This window comes from Populus nigra, chromosome 18 (assembly GCF_951802175.1).
Source record: "Populus nigra chromosome 18, ddPopNigr1.1, whole genome shotgun sequence".
NCBI classification, from domain to species: Eukaryota; Viridiplantae; Streptophyta; class Magnoliopsida; order Malpighiales; family Salicaceae; genus Populus; species Populus nigra.
In genome coordinates, this window is record NC_084869.1 from 443,928 (window position 1) to 463,260 (window position 19,333).

The window sequence follows — 19,333 nt, forward strand, 5'->3', positions numbered from 1 at the left end:
CTCAGAGACTTGCTGCAAAAATGTCATTTTTGGAAATAAGTACGTACTAATAATAACAAAAAATTATCAAGATAACAAAAAAAACTAAAATGTATAGCCAGAACGTGTTGATTGTAGACTGGATTGAAGTGGACATAAGAAGGTGAGGATGACTCTTTAACTCTGCATCCCCACTTGCTTAAGCTGTGAGTAAACTACGATCGTAAATTATTAAGAAGTTTTCTTCCTATATATTGAGGATGTTGTGGATTGAATTTCATGGAAATTATATTTTAAATTATTTTTTATTTAAAATAGAAAAGGGAAAAATCAAAGTATATCAATTGAAGGAATAGAAAGAATTTTTTTTAAAACAAAATATTAAACATTGCTTGAAGAATGTAGCAATGGCAAGGCACCACCATTACCATCATCAAACTTTATTGCAGGAGATGATTCAACATTGCTTGAAGATGGGTTTGGATGGAAAGCTGTGGCAATTGGGTATGGATGTGGGTTTATGTTTGGAGTCATAATAGGATATGTTGTGTTAAAAACAAGAAGACCTGCATGGTTTCTGAAAATGGTTGAAGATCAATGGAGTCTTAATGCAAGCAGAACAAAGAAGAATGCTAGTAGAAATGGTGCAAGAAGAAAATAAACAATGCAGTCAGTATCTTCAAAGTTCGTTCTGTAAGCTGTTTCCTCTCAGATTTTGTAAGTATAGAACTATAAGTAATCAGTTATATATTGTAGTCTTATTTCTATAAAGGTTGTGCCTCAAGTGATACCAAGTGTTATTTTATAGTATTTAATTTTGTATAAAATGTTTATGACCAATAACATAAATAAAAATAGAATTTATAAATATTGAAAATTATAGGGACCAATTATGTAAAAATTATAAATAATGTAATGTAATTATAATAAAAATTAGGAATAATATTATCTTTGCTAGAAGTCCAATTAATACAAGCTCGACAAGAACATTGGCGTACCATGCCTCAATTAAAGCGTTTGTTTCTTTCAAATATTTTTTTTTAATTCCTTATTACAACCTCTATTTCTACTTCTTCTTTTTTTAAATAATAATAAATTGAAAATTGATAAGATTTTATATTTTTATTATTTAACATACATATTTATATTAACTTTATATGTTTTATATAGGATATCTAAAATCTTGAGATTTTATTATCGATTTAATTTTTTAAATTCATGGCAGATCTTATATTAGAATATGATTGGATTAAAATTGATTGCTCATTTGAAATAATTTTTAGGTGTTTGATTTCAACTTTATAGTTTGTAAATTAGATTCATTTTTAACAAATAATAATATCAAATGTTAACATTTCATCTATATATTTTCATTTACATGGAGAAATAAGACCACAATCATCAACTCTATATAATATCATACCTATCTGGCATTGAAAAAGAGAGAGTTTGATTTCTAACAATCTCAAAGTTATATTATTTCAATAAACTTGATTTTATCAAAATATAATACTCCACAATTAATAATATCTTTGTTTCGTAGTTCAATTGGTCAGCACATTGGTTTTGTTGAAGGTTGCAGGTGAGAGCTACACTGATAACATTATTAATTTTTATGCGACAAACAACATGCAATATCTTCTCTTTTTTTCAAAATAAATAAATATATCATTCACCCTTTATATATATATATATATATATATATATATATATATATATATATATATATATATAAAACAAATGCTGACCCAGCTCCTTCACTGGAGAAATGAATAGTTAAGCAGCCAGGCCAAAGGTAACCCAACAGATCTATGGCGCTGGAAAAGTTAAGAAAAAAGTGGAATAGTTTATGTCTATTGCACTAGGATTTTAGCATATATTAAAATACCTTGGTAATTTATTATAGCAATGAATAGTGAAATATTAAGAATTTTTTTTTGCTTTGGTCCTTAAAAATTTTTTATTTTAAACTTTGTATTTTTTTTTATTTAATCCTTCAATATTGAGCTTACTAGGCATTGAACTTCATAATTTATTTTGATTTACTTTCTATAAAGTTTTCTTGGTTTTATATCCCGGGTTATGAGTTTGAGGGGTTAGTCATGTTGACTCTGGTTTTTTTTATCCTTTTAATTATTATTATTTTCTTAACTTCATCCTTCACTATTGAGTTGATTAGAAATTGAGTTTTGTAATTCTTTCTTAATTTGTTTTCTATCGGGGTAATCACGGTCTCTTGACCTAGGTAACGAGTTTGCAGGTTAGCTAGGTTGAATTGAGTTTTTTTTTCTTTTTTTAATTGAATGTTTATTTCTCAATTCCATCCTTTAACATGGAGTTGATTGAGAAATGAACTTTATATTTTTCTTTCTTTCTTTCTTTCTACGGAATTATCTTATTCATATGACTCAGGGCTGATAGATTAACCTGGGTTGACTTAGGTATTTTTTATCATTTTTTATTGGATATTTTTCTCAATTTAATCATTCAATATTGGGTTGGTTGATGATTGAATTTTATAAGAAAAAAGGGTTGATTGAGGATTGAGTTTTATAAGAAAAAACTATTTGCTTTATATGAAGTTATCAAGGTCTTATGACCTAGATCGTGGAATAGATTAGTTGACTTGAGTTTTTTTGTTCTTTTTTTAATTGATTTTTTTCAATATTGATTGATTGAAAATTAGACTTCATAATTTATTATAGTTTGTGTTCTATAAGGTTATCTTGTTCTCATGATTCAAGACATGAGTTTGGTTAGTTGACCCAAGTCATGGGTTTTTTATGTTATTTTTTATTGATTTTTTTAATATTATTCTTAAAATTTTAGTTGATTGGGGATTGAGCTTTATAATTTGTTTTAATATCGTTCTATATAGGATTATCTAGGTTTTATGACCTAGGTTTGACAGATAAACCCGTGTTGAGTTGTTTTATTTTTTTTAGTTGAATTTTATTTTTGTTTTTAAATTTATTTCCAACATTAAAATGATAAAAAATTAAGTTTAAATTTATTTAGATTTTATGAACTGAAAAATTAGTTAACATTTCATACCATCTCGCATAGAAATGTAAGAATTGATCCTGCGAGGCCACATAGATATGTAACTTCATTACCATTACTGTTTTATGCAATGAAACTGGTCTGTTAAAGGAAAACTTGACATTAAAATTGAGAGAAAATGGATAGAAAGGATCCAAATGAGAAACCTCTGGAATACTTTGGACATAATTGATGAAATTATTTATTCTTAAACTTAATTTATAATTATCTTATAAATTTGTGGCTAATGTTTTATGTTTCCCACAAATTGAATGTGGAATTGGCAGATAAAAGATTCATCCCGCACAAAGTGGGGCCCAACTGAATCAATTAGCTGACGTGTCCTTGTCCATTTGTCTTGTTAATAGAAAGTTAGAAACCTCTTCAAAAACCCCCTTTTTTTCATTCATTTTCCAGCAATCCAAACAACCCTCATTAGAAAATTTGCCAGTGGCTTCTCTCTTAGGTTCGTTGCAAACAAGCCATTATCATCAACAACTCCTACTACTTCACTAGCTTCTTCTTTGGTGCATTCCACAAAGATCCACTCCCCAAAAGTGTCTCTAAAGTCCAGTTTTTTAATGCAAAAAACGTGAAAATTATTGAAACTTGAAGGAAAACAAAGATCCCTTCGAGCCATGGTGGATACTCAGTGAAGATGTCATGGGATCTTCCTCCTCCCTCTGTCAAATTAATCATTCATGGAAAAAACTTGAAGGTTGTTCTTTAAACTCTTTAAAGATTGAAGTTTTGATTCTTTTGTTTTTTAATGTAAGAATTGAAAACGCACTATATTTTTTGGATTTTTTTCTGTCTAATTTGTGATTGTAACAAATGTTTGGATGTAACAGTTGAATTTTATGAATTGAATTTTAGATTTTTTGTGATTTTGGGTTACTGTGTTTACTAAAAGTCATGGGGTGGTGAGGGCAGAGGAAGATGCTGAGAAATCTAAGCAAGTATTGATTTGGTGTCGTCAATTATTCAACAAGTTGAGGAAGATTAAGGACAAGGAGTCTGATCATGGTAGACACATGAAAGGATTTGATAAGTTGAAGGTTAGGGAGCCAATGTCACAAGTGTTGGAGAATGATGACGACTATCTTGATGAGGTACGGCTCTTTAACATTTTTGTTTTACCAAATTGTCGTCGCAGTTTATTGTTTATGTTGTCTTAGTTGTTTCATGTGGATTTAGTTACTATCCGTAGCTTCATATCATCAAATGTAAAGTCTTATGTATTCTTGCGAGTTAATTGATATAGACTTGTCATGAATAGTTCTACTCCCAACAAGGGCTTTCCCCATAGCACATTTTGTTGATTACTACGGCACATGTAATTTGCAGATGATCTAGCATCATAACTTGTGAACTGTAGCGAATACATTATCGGTTCTCTTAGCTAGATATTTATGGACTGTTGCAAAAGGAAACCGCATTACCGTCTTCATCTTTCCAAATCATGGCTTGGCACTCAAAGTTCTTCTCTACATCTGGGTGTCAATGTAAAATGAAACTAGAGAAAGGATATTTTCTATTACGTTTAAGTTTGATGCATGCTTTTGGCTAGGTAAACCATTGCCCACCTGGACATATTATTCTTGTCTGCCATAGACTCATTATCTACACCATTTTCAGGCTGTTCACACAAAGTACTTTCACATCCCACCTCTGGCTATCGATGAAGCAATCGCGCAGCTGGGAAATGTGGATCATGTCTTCTATGGTTTCAGGCATGCTTAAAGGGCAAGATACTGAATTTGAGATCAAGTGAACTCAAACTAATGAGATTTATTAGCATGCTTGTATGAGTTCTTAGTTCATGGAAAATCAGAGCCACTATGTTGGCGTCCAAACTTTCAGGGATGAGAAAAAAGAATTTTGTAATCACTATTCAATTTATATTAGATCGAAACTTCTGTTCATGTGGTGTCTAGTATTGACCCGTTCCCATTTCCCTTGGATTTTCGCTGTGTTTTCTGTTTAGAAATTCAGCTGTTTTTCCTCTTATGATGTCATTCTTTTTTGCTGCTTTTTCTCCTCCTATGATATAATGTTCTGCTTTTTCTCTCATGTTAGGTTTTACAAACTTCTTGCGACTTCTCTTGTTGATTGACAGCTTCCATCCGCGCTCTATTCAGTGAATTTGAGCTATGTTGGTCCTTTTTGCCTATCCATATAGTTCAATTCTGCTATTCAAGCGATAGGTTCTGCAATCTCAGTCCCATTTCATGTTGGGGACTTCTTAATATGTGTCCAACTGAGCCGGTCAGTCTTCCCAGCTGTATTTACTTGGGTTGAAGACCAGTACATGAGGTCTTATGGCTATGGTTGTGTCAACAAGAGGTTCAACAATGGATAAACACCACTGGGGCAGGGTGTTTCAGTCTTGGGACAGCCATGAACTGAAGATTCACATCTAGAATAGAAGGCTCTAACAGTGGGTTGGGTATTCAATGAATGGTATGCTGAGGACAGGACAGGGTATATGGCACAAGGGTTATCTAGAATAATCTTCTATAACCTTGTAAGTCAGCATTATTAGGTAGTAACAAAAAGAGAGAGAATAGTTAAGAGAGTTTAGAGAGAAACACTTGGTAAAAATATATTTTCCTCAATCTTTTTTTTGTTCTTGAGTTTTTTGATTCTGCATTACTGTTTTGATCTTATACCACGCCCATTATTCTTCCAACAAAACCTATGTGAAATACTATTACTTCGACACTTTTGGACTCATGAACTCAGTCCAAGCCAAATGCCAAACGCATGGCCGTAACATGCTCAACTAAGAGGTTAGCAAATAAGAAGAAAGAAAAAGGATACTTCGATCTGCTTGCAGTCTTTGGACAAGTAGATGCAGATTACAATGTTAACTTAGCCATAAAAATGTCAAACAAAGAATACTGAATGAGCAAGAGGTTGGCAAATATTTGTTAGAATTATGAGATTATGCCTTAGTAAGATAGAGTTAAGTACATTTATGCTATTTGACTTTTATATTATTGTTTTGATTCTTCAGGATTTTTGCAGCAGTAACATTCTGCTGCAGTTTGTTATTTTCAATTCCAATAATTTCTCAAGTTTATTGAGAGTTTCAATCCATTCCAAGTTCTATGTAAGCCTATATATAGGCATTCGAAATTAATGAAATATATTGATCTTTCTACTCAACTCTGCCATCTTAAATCTGTTTCTCCTATACTTAAACTTTAGTTTCCAGAACTAAATATTTCTAATAGTGGTATCAGAGCATATAAATCCTACAGGCTGTGAGGCAAGCATTTTCTTTCTTTTAAGTGATAAAAACAGAGAGGGTAAGGCAAGTATACTAAGTGCTAAACACAGAGAGGGTGAGCATAAATACTATTGAGTTATTTTCCTTCAGTTTTTTTTATCAATGTCTTCTTCAAGCAATATTGCATCTGCAATTCCAATGTTTAGTGGTGAACTTTATCATATTTGGGCTGTCAAAATGAGATTTTATCTAAGATCTCAAGGCTTATAGAATGTTAGTGACTGATTCTCATCCAACACCGTTGAATGCAAATCCTACAATTGCTCAAATGAAAGCACATGAAGAAGAAAAACTCAAGAAGGACCAAGCCATTACTTGCCTGCATTCTGGACTTGCAGATCATATTTTCACGAAGATAATGAATCTGGAAACACCAAAACAGGTATGGGATAAGCTCCAAATTGAATTTGAAGACAATAACAAAGTCAAAGCAGTAAAACTTCTTGCATTTAAAAGGGAATTTGAGTTGATGAAGATGAAAGACAATGAATCTGTCAAAGATTACTTTGGCAGATTAATGGATGTTGTAAATCAAATGAGACTTCTTGGAAATACATTTGAAGATCATAAGGTAGTAGAAAAACTTATGATGTCAGTCCCGCAAAAGTTTGAAGCCAAGATCTCTGCAATAGAAGAATCTTGCGATTTGCAAAATCTTACTATTGCAGAGTTAATTAGTAAACTTCATGTTCAGGAGCAACGGATTCATATGAGAGATGATGAGACTGTTGAAGGGGATTTCCAAGCAAACAACAAGGGTAGGAGTGCTGGTAACTTGCCAAGAAAAAAACTTGTTAAGTTTTCTAAAGGAAAAACAAGTATACCTTCAAGAAGACAAATTTTCTTACCATGTCCTTATTGCAGAAGAACTAACCATGCTGAGAAAGATTGCTGGTTTAAGGGTAAACCTTCTCTCCAGTGTATGTTCTGTAATAATCTTGGTCATAGTGAGAAATTTTGCAGAATCAAGAAGAAACAATCTCACCAACAAATACAACAACAAGCAAATGTTTCTGAAGAAGGCAAAGATGATGAGGAGCATCTGTTTATGGCATCACAAGCTAGCAATACTTCTGAGCTGAATACATGGCTTATAGACAGTGGCTGCACTAGTCACATGTCTAAGTTTCTGTCAATCTTTTCTTCTATTGACAGATCAGTTCAACCGAAGATCAAATTGGGAAATGGAGATATTGTGCAGGCTAAGGGAAAAGGCATTGTTGTGGTCAGTGATTAGTACTTAAAAGTGCATTTTTATCAAGGTTTTATATCATCATTTTGCATTTAAAGTATCAATAACTCCTTAACTAAAGCATGTTTTATAATAACATATCTAATTATATAAGATACCTTTAATTTATGGTAAATGTTCATCTTAAATGCAGGCTTATCACATAAATGAAAGAATTGATTGATGAGTTGAAATACTGAAATTGAAAGGACAAAGAGATGGCCAAACTTAGAAAAGAGATGCTGGTGCAGTCCAAATTGGAACACTGTTCGGTAATTGGGTCATATCTGGAGCTGTAGATCTTGGATTTAGGTCCATTTTATATGGATGGAAAGATAATACATAGGCCTACAACTTTCATGTGGAGCCCAAGATTTAAAAAGGTCGTTTTCAAGTCCAAATTGTAGCAACAACGAAGAAGTCCGAATCTGTCCTGCAGCCCAGACACTATTCAGTGTTCAGCCTATATCTCAAGTTCTAGAAGTCCAAATGATCTCAAATTTTTACCCTGGAAAGATGAGACAATTTCTTAGAACTTTCATGATTTAAGTTTGTTCAAATTATGACGTCATCAATGACGTTTTTGGCAGACAAGAAGATAAGAATTGTCACCAAGTCAAGATGTGACCACCCACTCATCAATTAGTCAACAAATCAATAGTTCTGAATTTTGGCCTATAAAAGGAGGCATTTGCCATGTATTTAGGCATCTTGGTTTTCAGATCAAGATCATGCTCTTGCTCTCTCTTTATATTTTGTAATGCTTAAGTTTTGCTTATATTAATCTCTTACTTATGCTTTTCATTTCCTTTCCTTGTTTATTTATGTTTCTTTCTTTCATTATGTCTAGCTAAGTTAATTATGTCAAGGTGAAAAGGGTACACTAATGGTGTAAGAATAAGTATAATATAAACTTAACATGGACCTTAATGTTGGATACTAACATGCTTTATATTTGTTATCTTGTTCACTTTTAATACTTTGCTTGTTAAATGGTTAATCTAGATTTATGTTGTATAACACTTGGTACAACAAATACTTGGCACTTTCATAGCCCATACTGTATGGTATAACCGACACCTAAGCTATGAAAGGAACTTGATTTGTTGTTAACATAAGTTATAATCATGAATGCCTGAAAACATTTACAAGTATTAGCATTATTCGAATAAGATAGCTAATGTAATCATGTTAACAATTTATAATCTGATTGGAACCTCCTTGTGTGTGGTTTCCAATTGAATAATAAGAGTTTATACTATACTTGTTTGAAATACCATTAGTGGATCCTCTAACCTTGACATTTGTTGTTATCATTGTTTAATCCTTACGTTAATCTTCCATCTCAAAAGTTCTCATCAACTTCTTCCTCTTCTTCTTCACTATTATTATTATCATTGTTATTGTTGTTGTTGTTGTTGTTATTGTTACTTTTGTTTTATTGTTATCTATAATTTATACAAGTAACCTCCATGTGGTTCGACCCCGGTCTTGCCGAGTTATTTATTACTTCGACACTCCTGCACTTGGAAAAAGACATCAATCTTTTGGTCGTGTCAGTCAGCACAAATAAAGATATTAAAACCATCACAAATGTTCTTTACATTCCAAAACTAGATCAAAATCTCCTTAGTGTTGCACAGATGCTCAGGAATGGTTATGAAGTCTTTTTTTAAAGAGAGATTTTGCTTTATCACTGATACACATGATTCAGTGATAGCAAAAATCAAAATGGATGGTAATAGCTTCTATTTGAAGCTTGATGATGTTAAAGGACATGTGTTTAGTGCTAAGATTGATGAAAGCATTCTTTGGCATAAAAGATTTGGTCATTACAATCTCAATTCATTAAAGTTGTTGTATGATACTGGAATGGTAGAAAACATGTCTGAAATTCATGTTACTACTCATACATGTGGAAGCTGTGAACTGGGAAAGCAACACCGATAACCATTTCTCAAAGGTATATCTAAAAGAGCAACTCACAAGCTGGAGTTAGTCCACTCAAACATATGTGGACCAATGAGCATAGCCTCCTTAAGCAATAATATGCACTTTATATTGTTTATTGATGACTTCAATAGAATGACTTGGGTTTATTTTCTGAAAACCAAGTCACAAGCATTATTTATGTTCAAAAACTTTAAAAGCATGGCTAAAAGTCAAAGTGGTTAGAAGATCAAGGTGTTGAGAACTGATAATGGAGGAGAGTATATTTCAAAGGAGTTCAATGCATTTTGTTTAGAAGCTGGGATTGTACACCAGCTGGCGATTCCATACTCTCCACAGCAAAATAGAGTTTCTGAAAGGAAGAACATAACAGTGATGGAGATGTCCAGATGTATCTTGTTTGAAAAGAAGTTGCCAAGGTTTCTATGGGCTGAAGCAGTAAATACTTCAGTATATTTGCTTAATAGACTTCCAACTAAGTCTGTTCAAAACAAAACACCATTGGAAGCATGGTCTGGAGTCCGGCCTACAACCAAACATCTAAAAGTGTTTGGATCATTGTGCTATTTTCTTATAGCATCTGCTAAAAGAGAGAAACTGGTGAAAGAGTAGAAAAAGGGATTCTTATGGGATATGCAACAGAATCAAAAGGTTATAGAATTTTCAATCTGAATGCAGCTAAAATTCAGGTCAGCAGAGATGTGCATTTTGATGAGAATTCTTGCTGGAATTGGGACTTAAAAGGAGTTTATCAGAATATCACAGCTACACTTGAACCAGCAGTAAGAAGTATTGGTGTTGAAGTTTACCAAGACATTGAAGCAACTTCAGATACAACAGTACTTAAGGTTAGGCCATTGTCTGATGTGTACGAAAGATGTAATCTTGTACATGCTGAGCCTACAAACTACACTGAAGCTGCAGGAGTTCCAGCTTGGATTGAAGCAATGAAATCAGAAATTGATTCCATTGAAAGAAATGGGACTTGGAGATTGACTGAACTTCCTGAAGATAAAAAGGAAATTGGAGTGAAGTGGGTCTTCAGAACCAAATTCAATCCAGATGGTTCAATCTTCAAACACAAGGCTAGATTGGTTGTTAAAGGCTTTGTTCAAGTTGCTGGAGTGGATTATGGAGATACTTTTGCACCAGTAGCTAGGCATGACACTATAAGACTCCTACCTGCTCTTGTGGGACAAAAAGGATAGAGAGTATATCATTTAGATGTTAAGTCTGCTTTTCTAAATGGAATACTTCTTGAAGAAATTTATGTTCAGCAACCAGAAGGCTTTGTAGTTGCTGGTAATGAACACAAAGTATACAAGCTACACAAGGCTCTTTATGGCTTGAAGCAAGCACCAAGGGCCTGGTACAGCAGAATTGACACTCATTTGATTCAACTGGGATTCAAGAGAAGTGAAAATAAAGCTACTTTGTATCTGAAACAAGATGAAGATGGTTTGCAGCTTGTGATATCACTCTATGTAGACGACATGCTAGTTACTGGAAGCAATGCAAAGTTGCTGGAAGAGTTCAAAACAGAAATGCAAGATGTTTTTGAAATGTCTGATCTTGGCATTATGAACTACTTTCTTGGAATGGAAATACATCAATGTAGTTCGGATATTTTTGTTTCACAAAGGAAATATGTTGTTGATATACTCAAGAAGTTCAAACTTGAGTCATGCAAAGAAGTAGCAACTCCTTTGGCACAAAATGAGAAGATTTCAAAGAATGATGGTGATAAACTTGAAGATCCCTCTAGATTTAGAAGCTTAATGGGCAGTTTATTATACTTGACAGCAACTAGACCTGACTTGATGTTTCCAACTGGTTTGCTGTCAAGGTTCATGAGCTCACCTAGCAATATTCATATGGGAATTGCTAAAAGGATGTTGAAGTACATTAGAGGAACAACTGATCTTGGCATCTGGTACTTGAAGACAGGAGGAGTAAAACTAATTGGTTATGCAGACAGTGACTGGGTAGGGAGCGTTGATGACATGAAAAGCACCTCTGGGTATGTTTTTAACATTGGTTCAGGTGCAATCTGTTGGAATGCAAAGAAGCAAGAGGTGGTGGCACAATCAACTGCAGAAGCAGAGTATATCTCCATGGCAGCTGCTGCAAATCAAGCAATTTGGTTGAACAAGTTGCTTGGTAATTTAGGTCAAGAACAAAGCTCATCAATTGAGTTTTATTGTGATAACAAATCTGTTATTACTATTGCTCTAAATCTGGTTCAACACGGCAGAACCAAGCACATCAATGTGAAATTTCATTCTATAAGAGAAGCTGAGAAGAATATACTTACAAAGCCTATATATAAGCATTTGAAATTAATGAAATATATTAATCTTTCTACTCAACTCTGCCATCTTGAATCTGTTTCTCCTATACTTAAACTTTAGTTTCCAGAACTAAATATTTCAAACAGTACTTACATTCATAATAAGAGATCATAATTTATAAGATCCTATGCTGATTTACTCCACACATGAGAAACTCTGTACTGCGAGGAACTAGTTTCTGAAAGATTGTTAGCGTCTGCATCTTTTGGAAAAGATTTATCAATAAATGGATGTATCTAACCTACATGATTGCTCCAAAATTAATACAAAGAACTATTTAATATGGCTGGCATAGGGATCCTTTCATTAATCTGATTTTTTTCACTTTCATCCATTATGTATTGTACTTAGTTCATCATTAGAGAGCAATTAATGGACTCCAACCATTTAATTATCATTTATAAATTTTATAATATATAAACAATTAATATTATTTTAAAAACATGACATGGCATATGATCCACTTAAAAAATATTTCTTACAATGTAGAGAAATCTAATGAAAGATAAAATAAATTGTAAGGAAAACCAAACTTCAATGATGCAATGAAACCAAGAAAAATAGGCATGGAGGGGTAGAAGTCTCCAAGAACAGTTGTCATCAGACGAGACACAAAGGAAGTTATAATTAGAGCACAAATTGCACGAACGTAGACTTGCTGGAAAATTGTCAGTTTTTGAAATTACTATTGCCGTGTTTCCACATTCTTGCATAGTCAACAAAGGGACCTACTTGTATGGAAATATTTGCAATTGATCAATAATTCAACCTCCAGTTCCATATTCAGAACCACTTACTGGCTGCGAAGACTTGGAGGTCAAGGAGGAAAAGCACAGACCAGATGAAGATTGGTTTTCCCTTGTTGATGCTGAGAAAGAAAGATCTTTTAGGCGTCCACTAGCTTGGAAATTAATTTTGCCGTGTTTCCAACACTCTTGTATAGTCAACAAAGGGACCTAATTGTATGGAAATATTTGCAATTGATCAATAATTCAACCTGCAGTTCCATATTGAATAATTGTATGGTTGCGAAGACTTGGAGGTGAAGGAGGAAAAGGACAGACCAGATCATGAAGATTGGTTTTCCCTTGTTGATGCTGGAAAAGAAAGATCTTTCCAATCCCACACTTACTTAGGAAACTTCAGCGACAGACTCTTAGTTTTGCATTTTAGAATGAACAATCGCATGAAAAACAAAAATTCTCCATAGTAATAAAAATGAGAAAGATAAAATTGATTTCTGAAAAGGAATAATTCCCCATTCAATTAGTGTTTAATCGGGAATTATATATACATGCATGAGGACTGATGAGTCAGCCCGTCCCATGCAAAGGGAATTATTCCCACACCAACTGCATGACATGCAAAGGGGAGCCTAAAAGGAAGGGAAAGAGGGAAGAAAAAGGGCAAAACTGATTTCAGCTGAAAATCAATTATCCTTTTTCTTCTAACAACTTTCTATCCCCCTCAATATTTTTAATAGTAAAAGGATTAATTAATTTTAAGAAAATTAACAACCCCTGAAATGATATTTAATCCATTTAGAAAATTAATATTGTCATGTTCCTATTCTTATTCTCATTAATAAATATTTGATATTGTGGTAGCTTTTGTTTTTTTATAAAAACATATTGCCTAAAAAAGCATTAAATTAAATATTTTATGTGTTTTTTTTTATGTTTTGATGGGTTTATATTAAAATTAAAAAGAATTACATATATTTTCAATTAAAAAATACATTTAAAAAATATATTGCACAACATTGTGAATCACACAGAAAGACTTTTGGGTCATGAGAAACGATATAAAGGTGAAGATGATTTTGATTATCAAATTTTTATTTCAGTTACGTATACATAATCCCATAGTTTAATTATTTTTTATTTAAAATAGAAAAAGGAAAAATCAAAGTATATCAATTGAAGGAATGAAAGTATTTTAAAAAAAATATTACTAATCAAGATTTGTCAAATAACTATTTAGTTATTTTTAATACTAAAAGGATTAATTAATTTAAGAAATATTAGCAACCTCTAAAAAACTATTTAATCCATTTAGGAAATTAATATTAATTTTTTTATGTTTTTTATTATTTTAATATGCTAATATGAAAAATTAAAAATAAATTTTAAAAAATATCATATTAATATATTTTCAAATAAAAAATATCTTTAAAAAATAATTAAACTATTGTACATTACCGAGCGCACACAAAAAGTATGATCCATAAGTGCAAAGTTGTTAGTGCCCCCGTTGCTTTGGGTAATTATTACTTTGCCAATAAACAACAATTTAGTTTGCGCAATTTGATAGGAAACTTCCATATTTCCATCGGTGCCAAGAAACAACAATTCAGTTTGCACAATTTGAAGTCAACAGGGAATCAAGTTAATAGGAACCTTACATATTTCCATCGGTTTTTATTCTTTCTTTATTTTTTTTAATTATTAAATCCTGAAAAAGGTATTTTAATACTAACAATTAATATGTGCTCATGAACAAATTAGTCTTTCTTTGCTCCGATTCTCTTTCAGCTAAGGAAACAATTCAGTTTAATGCTTCAACCAGTCACTTTGATTTCGTCTATAAATACTTCTAATAATGCCTTTCTTTTCTTCTGATCTTTAATTCCCAGTTAATTATACTTTCGAATCCTGTAAGGCCAGCCAACATGGGGTTTTCACCACCGTGCCTCTCTCAATCTCTCTCTTTCTTTCTGCTTCTCTTCCATTTCCACTCAACAATTTCATCTCCACTCTCCTCAAATTACTCTTCTTCTTCTTCTTCTCATTTGTGTGCTCATCGCCAATCTCTTTCTCTCCTTCAATTCAAACAATCCTTCTCCATTGATAGTTCTGCTTCATCGGAGTACTGTCAATATCCCTTTCCAAAAACAGAGTCATGGAAAGAGGGTACAGACTGCTGCTTGTGGGATGGGGTCTCTTGTGACCTGAAAACCGGGCATGTCACTGCACTGGACCTCTCCTGCAGCATGCTTTACGGCACCCTCCTTCCCAATAAATCTCTCTTCTCTCTCCATCATCTTCAACACCTCGACCTCTCTTTCAATGATTTCAACTCCTCCCATATTTCTTCTCGATTTGGCCAGTTCTCCAGTCTGACACATCTTAACCTAAGTGGTTCAGATCTTGCAGGCCAAGTTCCGTCAGAAATCTCTCACCTCTCCAAAATGGTTTCTCTGGATCTCTCTCGGAACTACGATCTTGTGAGTCTAGAACCAATTTCTTTTGACAAGCTTTCTTTTGACAAGCTTGTTCGAAACCTAACCAAGCTTAGAGAACTCGATTTGAGTTGGGTAAACATGTCACTAGTTGTTCCCGATTCCTTGATGAATCTGTCTTCCTCTCTGTCATCGCTCAGACTCTATTACTGTAGATTGAAAGGGAAACTCCCATCCTCAATGGGGAAATTTAAGCACCTGCAGTACTTGGATCTTGGAGGGAACGATTTTACTGGTTCAATTCCATATGATTTTGAGCAACTCACCGAGTTGGTTTCCCTTGGTCTCTCTTCCAACAACGATCTAAGTCTAGAACCAATTTCTTTTCACAAGATTGTTCAAAACCTAACCAAGCTAAGAGAACTGGATTTGGGCTCTGTAAATATGTCTTTGGTTTCACAAGATTTTTTTAATTCCTTGACCAATCTGTCCTCTTCCTTTTCATCTCTTTACCTCAGTGGTTGTGGATTGCAGGGGAAATTCCCGGGTAACATCTTTCTCCTCCCAAACCTTGAATCACTCTATTTGTCATACAACGAAGGCCTCACTGGCTCTTTTCCTTCGTCCAATTTGAGTAATGTCCTTTATGGGTTGGGTCTTTCTAATACAAGAATTTCAGTTTATTTAGAAAACGACTTAATCAGTAATCTAAAGTCATTAGAATATATGTCTCTTCGTAATTGTAACATTATAAGGTCAGATCTACCCCTGCTTGGTAATCTCACACAGCTCATTTATTTAAGACTCTCAAGTAATAATTTTAACGGTCAGATCCCATCATCATTTAAAAACCTTGTACACCTCCGTTACTTGTATCTCGACTCAAATAAATTTGTGGGTCAAGTTCCAGATTTTTTGGGTAGCCTTTCAAATCTAAAGAGTCTAAATTTATATGATAACTTGTTAAATGGAACAATACCATCCTTTTTCTTTGCTATTCCTTCTTTATATCATCTTGACCTTCATAACAATAATCTCATAGGTAATATAAGTGAACTCCAACACGATTCATTGCTATATCTTGATTTGAGCAATAACCACTTGCATGGTGCAATTCCAAGTTCGATTTTCAAACAAGAGAACTTGCAAGTCCTTATTCTTGCGTCCAATAGTAAATTGACAGGTGAGATTTCTTCTTCTATTTGCAAGCTGAGATTCCTTCACGTCCTGGACTTGTCCAACAACAGCTTGAGTGGTTCTACACCACTATGTTTGGGGAACTTCAGCAACATGCTCTCGGTATTGCATCTAGGCATGAACAATCTTCAAGGCACTATCCCTTCAACATTTTCAAAAGATAATAGCTTGGAATATCTCAACCTCAATGGAAATGAATTCGAAGGGAAAATATTATCGTCTATCATCAACTATGCAATGTTGGAAGTTCTTGATCTTGGCAACAATAAGATTGAGGATACATTTCCCTACTTTCTAGAAACACTTCCAAAGCTACAAATTCTTGTCCTAAAATCGAATAAACTCCAAGGTTTTGTGAAGGGTCCAACTGCACATAATTCCTTCTCTAAATTACAGATTCTTGACATCTCTGACAATGATTTTAGCGGGTCATTGCCAACTGGGTATTTCAATAGTCTTGAAGCAATGATGGCCTCGGATCAAAACATGATTTACATGAATGCAACAAATTACTCTAGCTATGTCTATTCCATAGAAATGACATGGAAAGGTGTAGAAATTGAGTTCCCAAAGATACAAAGTACCATCAGAATACTCGATTTGTCAAAAAACAATTTCACTGGAGAGATTCCAAAGGTGATCGCAAAGCTTAAAGCACTCCAACAACTCAACCTTTCTCATAATTCCCTTACAGGTCATATCCACTCATCATTAGGAAATTTGATCAATTTGGAATCATTAGATCTATCTTCAAATTTGCTTACCGGAAGGATTCCAACGCAGCTGGGGGGTCTAACATTTCTTGCAATCCTAAACCTTTCACATAACCAGCTCGAGGGGCGTATACCAAGTGGAGAGCAGTTCAACACCTTTACTGCAACCTCATTTGAAGGAAACTTGGGTTTATGTGGATTTCAAGTACTAAAAGAATGCTACGGTGATGAGGCACCATCATTGCTACCATCAAGCTTTGATGAAGGAGATGGTTCAACATTGTTTAAAGATGGATTTGGATGGAAAGCTGTGACAATGGGGTATGGATGTGGGTTTGTGTTTGGAGTTGCAACGGGATACATCGTGTTTAGAACAAAAAAACCTTCATGGTTTTTTAGGATGGTTGAAGATATATGGAATCTCAAGAGCAAGAAAACAAAGAAGAATGTTGGGAGATGTGGTGATAGAAGAAACTAGATAATACAATTGATATTTTCAAGTAAGTTTTGCGAGCGTTTGAGTTTTCAAATTTTATGTTCACAGTTTATGTAGGCTATCTTTTCTCTACAATTTATTTGATCATTCTTACCTTTCTAATTTTACAGTACAAACAAGATATCAAGTGGATTTGACATTGAAACAACACTAGAGTGGCAGATTCATGGTATTGGACTCCCTTTATTTGTTTATTTTCATTCAAGGTTTAGGTGTTACTTCTGCGAAAAAGATTCCATGTATGTAAGAGGTCAAGCAAGTAATAGATTGTGTTCCCCCACAAAATCATTTATGTTTTATTGAGTTATGAACATTTCCTTATTCTTGATCACTTAATTCAATCTCCCTTTCTTGGAGTATTTTCAATTTTGAGATTTATAGTGTTATGAACAAATTGCTCTACAAACCAGCGAGTAACTTAAAAGAACAACACTTGACTGACAAATTCAATTCTCATAACAACAGCCATATTTGCAAGCAAAATAAAGTAATTCTGATAACTATTAAAAGTGTAAGTCATATATAACTATTAAAAGTGTAACAAACCCATCTCAACAGGTACAAGCAATGTTCCACAACTCTTACACAGAGCCAAAATCATCAACAAAAGCAGTCAGCATTGGTGATTGGCAAGTTTATAACTAAAGCAAAAGAAAAGCTTTCGATTCATGCACTGAAATCAAAGAACTGAAAAGCAAGCGGCATGTCCATTCATGCACTGAAATTCCAGTAAGCAAGCAAGCCGATAAATTAAGCACGAAGTCAGAGTTCTTGATGTTCTCAATTAAAAAAAAAAGCGCATTGAACATAATGGTTAAACCCTCGCTAATTTCCTCACTGACCCAAGATTGGGTAGTTTTAGATTCAATGGACATAATTGGGTGCTGAAGACGGTTTTTGTTGTTGCATTTCTTTTATCGGATGTGGGTATAAACTAATCATTCAATACAATAGAGAAAGATGTTCTCATAATGTCATGTGTTTGCACAACTTATTCTAGGTTCCTTTTGGCGATTCAGTTCTAGTTGATCAGGTATCCCAATTTCAAAGTCCTGAGGAAGACGTAAGAGGATTGCTTCATCGAGTTCTGAAGGTCGGTTGGTTGTAGCAAGTAGCTTCTTCACTAAAACACCCAAATCCCCCAATCCCTCATCACAATCTTAATCTCATAGCCCCCATCTCCATTGTCACACAAGAATTCGAACTTTTCAACAACCCAGAGGCCTAAACTCCAACCCACTAGTTTGCAAGTTCAACAAACAACTCAATCTGTGCTGGGAGTTCGTTTCTAGAGAATGATCAGAATACCATGGAAGAAGTTTAGAAGAAGGGAGGAAGAACGTGTCATGCGTTCTGCATGGGTTTTTCCCCTAACACACTGAAGGAGAACGAGGGAAAGTAGGAGTGAATACTGGATTCTGTTATATTAAATGTCTACTATCTGTTACATTCTCAGGGTATTTAACATAACCCAAAACGTTCCTTTGCTTCTATATTTCACCTAGCCATTACACGTGGCTTCAACTAGTTTTATTTAGAATCATCCGGGTTGCCTGAAACGCAACCGTTTAACTAATGTTTAAATTCCTTGCCGCTTCCTCCTAACACTGTCGTTTATGCTTGATTTGAATTAAATCCCTCTTCTTCTGTGTTAGCCCCCATCTTCTTAGGTTCCAGTTGTGACAATGCCCCCTCCATGATCACCACCTTGTCCTCAAGGTGAAACTCAGGAAATCTGAAGCAGAAATCATCAATATTTTCCAAGGTGGCTTCTGTCATGGGTAGGTCCTTCCATAAAACTAATAATTGAGTGACTGATGTATTTCCTCTTTTAATCATTCTTCTCTTGACGATCTGTAGAGGCTGCAGCAGGGATAGATGCTGAGGAGTGGGAAGAT

The 19,333-nt window shown here is 34.0% G+C and overlaps 3 protein-coding genes across 4 annotated transcripts; all 3 read left to right on the top strand.

Moving 5' to 3' along the window:
- Nucleotides 1-3,434: 3,434 nt before the first annotated feature.
- LOC133678427 (ribosome-binding factor PSRP1, chloroplastic-like) lies at nucleotides 3,435-5,031 on the top strand. Of its 2 annotated transcripts, none has more exons than XR_009835962.1 (3): nucleotides 3,435-3,739; nucleotides 3,935-4,133; nucleotides 4,660-5,031. XR_009835962.1 is itself a non-coding variant. In XM_062100721.1 (3 exons), exons 1-3 carry the CDS (start codon nucleotides 3,685-3,687, stop codon nucleotides 4,762-4,764), a joined length of 339 nt encoding a protein of 112 aa, XP_061956705.1. In that variant the 5' UTR covers nucleotides 3,435-3,684; the 3' UTR covers nucleotides 4,765-5,031. The 2 variants fall into 2 exon arrangements, 1 of the variants encoding a protein (XP_061956705.1); XM_062100721.1 differs by having other exon boundaries at nucleotides 3,955-4,133.
- Nucleotides 5,032-6,527: 1,496 nt separating this feature from the next.
- LOC133678804 (uncharacterized) lies at nucleotides 6,528-7,553 on the top strand. Its single transcript, XM_062101311.1, has one exon. It carries the CDS (start codon nucleotides 6,528-6,530, stop codon nucleotides 7,551-7,553), a length of 1,026 nt encoding a protein of 341 aa, XP_061957295.1.
- Nucleotides 7,554-14,320: 6,767 nt separating this feature from the next.
- LOC133678424 (receptor-like protein Cf-9 homolog) lies at nucleotides 14,321-17,807 on the top strand. Its single transcript, XM_062100718.1, has 2 exons — nucleotides 14,321-17,439; nucleotides 17,546-17,807. Exon 1 carries the CDS (start codon nucleotides 14,520-14,522, stop codon nucleotides 17,415-17,417), a length of 2,898 nt encoding a protein of 965 aa, XP_061956702.1. The 5' UTR covers nucleotides 14,321-14,519; the 3' UTR covers nucleotides 17,418-17,439; nucleotides 17,546-17,807.
- The last annotated feature ends 1,526 nt before the right edge of the window (nucleotides 17,808-19,333 follow it).